This window comes from Mirounga angustirostris, unplaced genomic scaffold (assembly GCF_029215605.1).
Source record: "Mirounga angustirostris isolate CCGP_5_RB_7025 unplaced genomic scaffold, mMirAng1.0.hap1 SCAF_17, whole genome shotgun sequence".
NCBI classification, from domain to species: domain Eukaryota; kingdom Metazoa; phylum Chordata; class Mammalia; order Carnivora; family Phocidae; genus Mirounga; species Mirounga angustirostris.
In genome coordinates this window covers 57,613,403-57,622,986 of record NW_026991725.1, presented here as the reverse complement: position 1 = coordinate 57,622,986, position 9,584 = coordinate 57,613,403, and the positions used below count along the sequence as shown (strand labels likewise).

At 55.0% G+C, this 9,584-nt stretch overlaps 1 protein-coding gene across 2 annotated transcripts in view; it reads right to left on the bottom strand.

Moving 5' to 3' along the window:
• Positions 1–3,295: 3,295 nt before the first annotated feature.
• The window catches only part of MAP2K3 (mitogen-activated protein kinase kinase 3), a 29,768-nt gene continuing 23,479 nt past the window's right edge, over positions 3,296–9,584 (bottom strand). For both annotated transcript variants that reach the window (XM_064582896.1, XM_045889683.2), the window contains exons 10-12: positions 6,520–6,659; positions 4,974–5,019; positions 3,296–4,396 (exon numbers count right to left, since the gene is read on the bottom strand). In XM_064582896.1, coding sequence (XP_064438966.1) covers positions 4,313–4,396; positions 4,974–5,019; positions 6,520–6,659 — 270 coding nt within the window. In that variant the 3' untranslated portion in view covers positions 3,296–4,312. The remainder of the gene's footprint in view (positions 4,397–4,973; positions 5,020–6,519; positions 6,660–9,584) is intronic.

Below are 9,584 nucleotides of genomic sequence, written 5' to 3'. Positions count from 1 at the left end.
TGGCCCTGCTGCCTGTGTGGCCTTGAGCTGTTTGCTTCCCTTCTCTGAGGTGCAGGATCCGCAGGCAGAACAATAAGGGGGTTACCTTGCTCCTGGAGAGCCCTCCCAGGACTGGTGCCCTAGAATACATAGAAAGAACGGCAGTACCCCCCACCCCCCACCCCCCAGCCCAAACCTTGGCGCAGTTCTGACAGGGATGGGCTCCCAGGGCCCCACTGCCTTGGATCTAGGTTCAGCCTTGAGGCCAGAGGGCACCTTCCCTGCACCTGCCATTTCCTGTCAGTGCCAGACCCTCCTCCACTCCAGGCTCTGAGCAAGACAGACTCATCTAGACCCTAGAAGAGCTCCCGGTGTAGTGGAAGAAAATATACTAGGTTGAGGGGACAGAGTGACAGGGGGGTCAGGGACGCCTCTGTCAGGAGGCCGCATGTAAATAGAGACATCTTAGCCAGCCACGAGGACATCTTGGGAGAGTGTTCTGAGCAGAGAGAACAGCCAGTGCAAAGGCCCTGAGGTGGGTCCAGACTCGGTGTGTTTGAACACGGTGTGTCTGAAGCCCAGGAAAGAAGTGGGAGAGGGGTAGGGCACATGGGTGGCTCAGATGGTTAAGTGTCTGCCTTCAGCTCAGGTCATGATCCCAGGGTCCTGGGATCAAGTCCCACATTGGGCTCCCTGCTCCTTGGGAGCCTGCTTCTCCCTCTGCCTCTCTCTCTGTCTCTGATGAATAAATAAAATCTTAAAAAAAAAAAAAAAAAGAAGTGGGAGGGGGTGAGAGAGCGGACCAGTGGGTGTGGGCGTTGTGGACCATCAGGAGGCTTGGACTAGGGGAGGTGGGAGCCACAGCACGGTTCTAAGGAGAGGAGAGACTGGGCTGATATTTAACAAGGGAGGCTGCTTTCCCTGGCCTTTCCCTGGCCTCCAGAGGGGAAGTCACCAACTCTTCCCCCTAAGGCTGCCTTCCCACTCCTGACCAGGCCTGAATGCTGCATTGTAATACTGCCTTATGAGGATGCTCCATGCTGTCATTGAAACACAAAGTCCACGTGCCTCTGCCATCTATCAGTCCAGTGAGACTCCTAGCCGCAGAGATAGGCACCCCCCAGGCCGTGCTGCTTGGAGAGAAACTGAGACAGCCAGCCCTAGCAAAAGGGCCTCTGATCTCCACCTCACAGCCCGGGTACAGGGAAGAGCACCCTGCTACTTTCAGTGAGGAGCAGGCAGGAAGCCTTCACTGAGGTCACAGGTTTTATAAACTGTCAAGGGCCCAGGGACTGAGGATGTCCTTTGTAAACGTCAAATTATCTGCACACTGGCACCCCCACTTGGATGCCTGGACACCCTTTGTAAAAGCTGAAGGATCCTATAAATAGTAACTGAACCTGTAAACAACTGCTGTTTGAACTAATGTGCAGAGGAATCTGCAAACTCTAAAGTGCTTTCTAATGGGGCCAGTACTTGGCAAACTGTAAACTACTTGGTAAACTACAAAGTGCTTTATAATGTAGTACAGGGCTTTGCAAATGTAAATTACTTTGCAAACTGTGTTGTAAAGAGCCCCGAGCTTTGCAAAGTGCAAAGTCCTCTGTAAACTGGGAAGCGATTTGCCAGCTATGGAGGGCTGTGCCCCCACCCATGAGATTCTGTAGATGAGTCAGGCCTCTGCCCTGTCTCTGCATCAGCCCCAGAGCTCCCCACCCGGCCTATGCACAGGCAGAGGGGTGGGCGAGCACAGGCGGGCCAGTGGGCGTAGGGGGCAGAGAAGGAGAACTGCGCGGAGAGGTTCGGAGCCCCAGCGCGGGTCCCCCCGCCGACCCGACACCCCGCCCCCTCTAGAACCTCGAGTGCGGGTGAGGGGTGGGGAGCAAGCGCAGGTGGCCAGGGCGCTCCGAGGCTGGGCGGGGCTCCGGGGACACGGGGTCAAAGTCGGGGCTCTGCCGCCTCCTGGTGGCGGCAGGAGGAACGACGGGGGCCGCGCCCCTGGGACTCGGGTCCTGCCGGTCCTGTGCGCGCACACAGACATACACTCGCGCGCGCGCGCACACACGCGCCTGCGGGCCGATCCGCGCACGCGCATCCGTCCACGCGCACCTACACACAGGGCTGCGGAATTCATTCACGCCCTCCTCCCTCCCTTCGTGTATTCATTCATTCGCGTTTTCATTCAACGAAGGGTGACTGAATGCTTGCTAGATGTCAGCACTGGGGACACAACAGTGACAGGTCAGATCTACCCAGAGAACGCTGGTAAAGATGAGCTGGCCTGGCCGGGTCAGATCGGGGAGGCCTCCCTGAGGCAGGGACACGGCAGACCAGGAACGTGGTGGGGGTGCCGGGCAGCTACAGGAAGATGGGGGAGGGCCACCCCAGGCAGAGGCCACGGTCAGGGCAGAGGCCGGAGGTGAGAAGCTGCCTTCGTGAGGGAGGTGCCTTGAAATGATTAAATGCTGTGCCAGGGAAGGGTTAACAGGCAGCCGGAGGACTAGCCTGGGGGAGAAAACAGACTTCACTTCTGGCTGCGCTGAGGCTGAGGGGTGTGCACAAGGGCAGAGGAGAGATAGACCCCAAAGGGATCAGTGCCTCCTTCTGGGAACATGCCCCAATTTCCCGCGGAGGACTAGGGAGCCCCTGCTCTCAGACCCTGAGATGTAGGCAGGCTGACTGCCCCAAGTTTGACCCTCCTGGCCTGTGACTGGCAGGACAAGCATGTGACCGCTTCCTGGCTAGGAGAGTCAGCCCTGAGACTTCTGCTGGAGCTTTGCTAAGCTGGTGGGAGCCACTGGCTGCTGACTTGTCCCCACGAGGGAAGTGTGAAACCGAGACACAGGAAACAGCTAAGCTGGACACAAGTTCTTCAGGATATTAACCAGGCTCCTGGCTCTAACTATGCCTGAAGCCAGTTCTTACATGAACAAAAAAATGCCCTTCTGCTTCAGTCTGTTGGAGGAGGGTGTCAGCCCTAGCCCAGGCCTCAAGGATCACAGGATCGTAGAGTCACATTGGACCCTGGCAAGGAGTCTTCGTTGAGCTGCCCCCCCCCTCCTCTGAGCCCTCTCCAGGGGACCTGGAGGGTCAAACTTGGGGCAGTGAGCCCAAGCACCGGGCCTGGAGCCTCAGCTGGGACCTGCAGTGTCCTCCCATGTGGAAGGGTCTGTCCAGGGCAGAGCCTGAGGTGTTCAGCAGCCCCCCCAACCCCCGATCATGCTGCCCTGGCCCGGGGGCAAGAGCGCTTCCTACGGACCACAGATATTCACCAAGGAGTGGGGCTCGCCGCTTCCACACACAGTCTCACACAGTCTTTGTTCCACTTTTTCTTATTTTTTTTAAATTAAAACAACAATCAGGTAACTGCCCCAACCCAACAGGGATAAGACCCTGGGCAGTCCTTTCTTCAAAAAAATATATTTTCTTTTTCTTTTTTTTTTAAACAATACCAAAAGCAAATCCACAGCCCCTGTTGAGCCGGTCCCCAAGGAGAGTGAGTTAGACAGCTCCCCTAGCACCTCTCTGAGCAGAGACCTTGGGCCCATCCCCTGAGACCCCAGACTGAGCAGATAGGTGGGTCTCCACCTGCTGGTCTCTAGGGGGTGGGAGAAAAGTGATCGGCTCCACACCATGCAAGAAAAAAAACAGCCAAACCCACAAAGCAATAAAAAAAAAAAAAAAAAATCAAGAGGATAAATTAAAAAAAAAAAGTGAAAGCACCCCCGCTCCCGAGGCAGTGGACGGGGTGCCCTTAGAGGCCCTCTTTGCCAGTGCTGGGGGGAAGGCTCGGGCGGCTCCGTCGTCTTACTCGTGGGGCTCAGGGGGATTCACACGGCTCACCCCCCGACTGTGTCCCCCGACATGGATGCCAGGACAAAAGTGTGGCCACCCTAGGCCGAAGTGTGCAAAGTCTATTCAGTCAAGAGATAAAAAAAAAAATATACAACTTGGGTGGCATCCAGGGCTGGGCCCAGGCAGTGTCCCGCACTCAGGCACTGGCTGTCTTCTCTGCGAGGGGCAGCAGGGTCCCGTGGAGGCCATCCGGGCCCGCCAAAGTCCAGGATCTCAGGGGCTGGAGACCTGGGGTCCTTGCAGCAGCATGGGCAGAGGCACCGGTGGGGCCCACATGGCCTGGCTGGGGGCCCCGCTGGTCTGGTTCTTTGGCACTTGGGACCAACGCCTGCTGCAAGCCAGTCAGGAGCAGCCCCCTTGATTCTTCGCCCAACACCCAAGGCTGCGGTGGCAGCAGCTTATGCGTGTGGGCAAGCACTGCCCCAGCAGAGGGGGTGTGGGGCGCTGGAGGGCCAGAGAGGAGCCCACGGCCCGCCCCCTAGGAGTCCTCCCCCAGGATCTCCTTCACAAAGGCCGCAATGTCCGTCTTCTTCGTTTTGTGCAACGTGAAGAATGGGTGCTCCTGGTGGGACAAGAGAAGGCAGTCACCTTGCGTAAGAGTTCGGAGCACCCCCAGCCCCCGCGTGCCCCCCCTGCCCAGGACACCTGTCTCTCTGCCTGGCAAACTCCTACACATCCTTCTATGACCTCCCCCTTCAGGAAGCCCTCCTTGTTAGAGACAGTGTGACAGCTTTCTCCTCCACCCTCCTGCAGCTCTCCTCCGGCCACACTGAACTCATTCTTCCCCACTGGTACCAGGCCTCCAGCCGAGTGGAATGTCCTCTCCATCAGCACGTAAGTCCTTCTTCATCCTTCCAAGCCCAGTTCAAATGTCACCTCCTCTGTGAGGCCTTCCCTGATAGCTACAAAATGACTCCCCTCCGTCACCATCACCCCCATCCCCCTGCACCATCTGTCAGAGCACTGCCTGGGCCTGGGTCTGGAGGAGCGGGGAGGGAGCCGGGGTTATGTCTGAGCCAACAAGTGAGTACCTGAATGATTTAGGACAGAGGCAAGCCAAAGGTGCTGCCGAGCTCTGTGCACAGGGACGCGGCCCTCTCCCGAGCCCCGCCAATCCACCACTCACGCCCCACACTCACCATCAGCTCCAAGTAGCTCATGCGCTCCGCAGGGTTCTTCCTCAGGCTAGAAGAGAGCAGGGCAGGCTGAAGCCAGGCTGGCATAAAGGAGGTCTCCAGGCCAGCCAAGCCAGGGTGGGCTCACCTCTAACTCTACCAAGACTTAGACCAAGTTGCTTTGCCTCTTGGGGTATTTGTTCTCTTGTCTCTGGAGTGATCTAGGGAATTCTCAACGAACCCAATACCAAATGATACTGAAATGCAGTAGTTAACGACCGCACACAGAGTGTCCTTAATCAGGAGGGAAACTCCTCATCGCGGGTCCAGGGACAGGGGACGCCCCAGGGTAAAGGGTCAAGGTGACCACCAACTCTGCTTGCCAGGCTCATTTGTTTTCAGTCTTTCTTAATTTCTCATAGGAGAGTGATTTACACAGCTCCCCTAGCACCTCTCTGAGGATACGTATTTTCCCCTGAGTATCTCTTTGCCCACAATCCATAGAAAGGTCAATATGTTCTGTCTCTCACTTCTGCATACCTTGTGATTTTATTTTTCAAATCCCTTTCAAAATCCAAGAGTTGGGGGGCTCATGGATGGCACATTAAGTGTCCGACTCTTGGTTTCAGCTCAGGTCATGATCCCAGGGTCCTGGGATCGGGCCCCATGTCAGGCTCCCTGCTCAGCGGGGAGCCTGCTTCTCCCTCTCCTCCCCACTCATGCTCTCTGCCACTATTTCTGGCTCTCTCTCTCAAACAAATAAATAAAATCTTAAAAAAAAAAACCAATCCAAAGGGAGGGGGGTGGGGGGATGGGGTGACTTGATGGGCATTATGGAGGGCACGTGATCTGACGAGCATTGGGTGTTACACACAATGGATGAATCCTTGAACACTACATCAAAAACTAATAATGTACTGTACGTTGGCTACTTGAATTTAAATTAAAATAAAGAAATAAATAAGTTTAAAAAATGTTTAAAAAAAAACAAGAGTTGGCCAGTAGAATTTACTTTGCGTTTCCACATATCTTTTCCCTCTGCGGCTAAGCACTTCTTGTTTAATTGTGGGCAGGAAACCTGACCTGGATGCCTCTGCCTTCTTCCTTTCTACCTATTTCCTTTCTAATCTCGAACATACATACATTATATATATATATATATATATATATACATATATATATATATATATATATATATATATATATTTTTTTTTTTTTTTTTTTTTTTTTTTTTTAAGAGAACTCCCATGGGCATTCTTTAACTTGGTACAAAGTTCTAAACATCACTAAAGCAACTCTGTTTATGCTATTCAGGTCCTCCATCTGCGTTTTGTTTTCTTTTCCGGGCTACCTGGTCTGTCTGGTTCTAGAAGGACTGTATCAAAATCTCCCCAAGGACCATCGTTTGCCAGATTTTCCTTGTGCTCTATTTCTGCCCTGCATATTTTGATGCTATGTCGTCTGGGTGTTTATTTGCTAAAGGAGAAGGGGACCGGGCACAGGGCGGAGCTGGAATCGGGCCGGGGCAGGGAGGGGGGCCACCTGGGGCTCGGGGAGGCTGCAGACTCACCACTGCGCAGTGAAGTCCACAAACTCAGGAGAGAAACGGTCAGCTGGGAGCTGGGGAGACGGCTCTTCCACCACCTGCTTCAGCTGCTGGAACGGAGTCCCCCAGGATTCGTACGGAAAGCGGAGGATGGCCATCTCGATCTGCAGCGAGGCAGCAGCGGGGGTCAGACGCGCGCACACCCGGCCCCGGGAGGCAGGGCAGGTGGGAAACCTGCCTGGCCTGGCCTGTCGCCCAAAGCTGGGCCACAGGCAAGTTGAGGGGCGGACACATGACATCAGAACAAAGATCAAAGCTGGGGGAACAGCAATAGTCAGTTCCTCTGACCCAGCCGGCACAGACTATGGCTCCCGAAGCAAATCCAGCCAGGGGTTGTGACGGTGGGAGTATCATCGGGCTTTGAAACAACCTAAATTCAGAAGGCTTTACATGAAAACCCAAGTTCCAGCTAATCTGGAAAAATCAGAGGAGCTGACAAGCCTGGGACACCTTCCCCCAGGCAGCAGTCGGCAAAGGCACGTGGGGCAGGCCCCCCATCGCCACAGGCCTCCCCCTCCCTACCGTCTCCACGGGGTCTTCAGTATCTGCTGCCGTGTATTTGGGCGGTTGTTATGACAGAGCAGGCAAATGGGAAGGGAAATTATCCGCACAGGCCTGCCTCTCCCCGAAGCTGTAGACAGTGAGGCCTGCGTTGGTCAGCTCCTTCGCTTTGCCAACAGCCCCCCCGGGGCCCGTCAGGAACTGAAGTTTGCAGGGCTCCTTCCCCTGCCCCCCGCCCCCCCCGCCCCATGCATCCAGCAGTCTCCTGCAGGACCCACCTGCAAGGCCTCCTCCTCCGGGAAGACTTCCCCCTCCCCACGTCCCCCCTGGACACACGGCCACCGAGGCCTTGTCAATCCTGGTGAACCTGGAGCTCCCTGCAGGTGACATCGAGGCCACCTGGCCTCTGCAGCCACGCCAGGCCCCCAGCTACCTGCCTCGCCTACAGTTGGCGGGAAGTCATTTGTGGAAAAGACCGGCTATCCTGCCACAAACTCCGGGTTCTGATTTTGACTGCCAAGTTGAAAAAAAAATCAGGTCAGCCCAGGCCCCCGCCTGGAACAGCACAGAGACTTCTCACTGACAGGCCATAATCACCATAATGAACACAAGAGACCTCAGCTCAAACAAATGCTTCGTGCTGGCACCTGGCGCCTGAAGAGCTCACTAATTATTGTGCTCAGAAAGAGCCTTCCCATTAGGCTACAGGCCCCTTTCCAGCCAAGACATAAACACACCCCACCGAAGGAGGGTGTGCGAACTGCAGCGGGTAAGGCTGTGATCCGGTGTGTACTTCCGCAGGCCAAATTCAGGGTGCTTTTTCCTAGAACGTACCGATTCCAAGTAGCAGAAGTGAAGGTCCTGTGTGGGTTTCCACGGAAGGACCCAGTGGCTGCCAGAGTTACCATTAGGAAAACAGAAAACTGTCCAGACTCTTGACCTTGTAATCCTTTTTGCCTGGTAATTTTGTCTAAAGAACTCAAAATATGCAAAACAAAACAAAACAGCCTCTGGGCACAAAATGCACGGTGTGCTGGGATTTGCAACAGAGACTATTAAGAAGCAGTGCAAACATTCAGCACCAGGGACCGGCCTGCAGCAGGGCAGCTGAGGCTTGGCCATGACCATGAGGGCCATGCTCCGTGATAGCCCATTCAGGTGTTCACATGATCAGCACCTGACTGACACCCGTCAGGGCCAAGAGCCTTCCCAATCTCATCGCGTATGTCCCGTGGCTGTGCTCACGTGCCCGCAGACGGCTCCCCGGGCTGGGCTCAGAGGCCTGGAGAGAACCCCCCACAGTGGCAGGCCCAGCACCCAAGACTTCACCGGTCCCTCCCCCGGGGCCGGCCAGGGACTTCGAAAGGAAAGAGAAACCCAGAAACAAGTGAGACATGCCACATGAGGGACTGGCTGGGGAGATGGTAGCAGATGGTGTAGAGTCTCTTGAAGAGATGCCTACAGGGGTTTCTAACAATCCAGAGAAACACCAGTGATGTGGTGCTAAGTGAAAAAAGCAAAATAAAAGCCACAGATAACATCTAGAAGGAAATGGACAATGTTGGCAGTGGACGGTAGGCAGAAGGGGCTACGTGTCTTTGATGACTTTTGTCTCCCTGTTACTTTTCCTCTGTTTTTAGATGGGCGTTTCTATGACTTCCGTAACTTCTGGGGGAAAAACCTAACCTGTACTGGGGCAGCTGGGTTCCTAGGCTACGGGCGCAGCTTCTCCGATGCCAGCATGCTAGTCCCCCATCCAGACGCGGACTCTATTTCCCCTTGACCCTGGCCTGCCCTGCGACGCTCTGAGAACAGAACGAGGCAGAAGCACAAGGTGCCAGTCCTGGGATGGGCAGCTCAGAACCCCTCTCGCGCAGAAGCCGGCCACCGCAGAAGACAGCAACCGCCCTCGAACCCAGCCAGCAGCATGTGACCATGAGGAAGTCACATGGAGGCCCCACGTTTGCAAAGCCCTCCTGGACCTTCCAGCCCAGCCCTGACCCCAGCCAGAGCCAGGGGGCGTGGCACAACTGCCCAGCTAGTCCAACCCAAACTGCAGAACCGTGAGAAATACTGAACTACCGTCGGTTTCTGTCACCAGGTTCTGGAGCACCTGCTAACTCAAATATGCACTTAGCAGGGGCTTGCCCAAGTTCCAGCGGGGACATGAGAACGTCAGTGGGATGTGGTGCGTCCCCAGTCATGACGGACAGACAGATGGATGGGAGGAAGGGATGGAGGGAGGGGAGCAGGCTGTGTTATGTGTCAAGTGGTCATGAGTGGGGTCTCTAACATCCAACCAGTTCCGTGTCGTCTGGCAATCCAGCAAGAATTTGCTCTTATTTTTTAACTCAGGAGTTGGGAGACTCTTATCTGCAGGTACAGCGTGCACCTTCAGACTTTGAACATTCCTCTCCGCTTCAAAAAGAAAACCGTTCACTTGAACAAGGATTGTGTCAGCAGTATTAAGAAAAATGGAAAGTATCACCCAATTCCGTGTCTCTGACAATACGATTTTGCTTTTGATC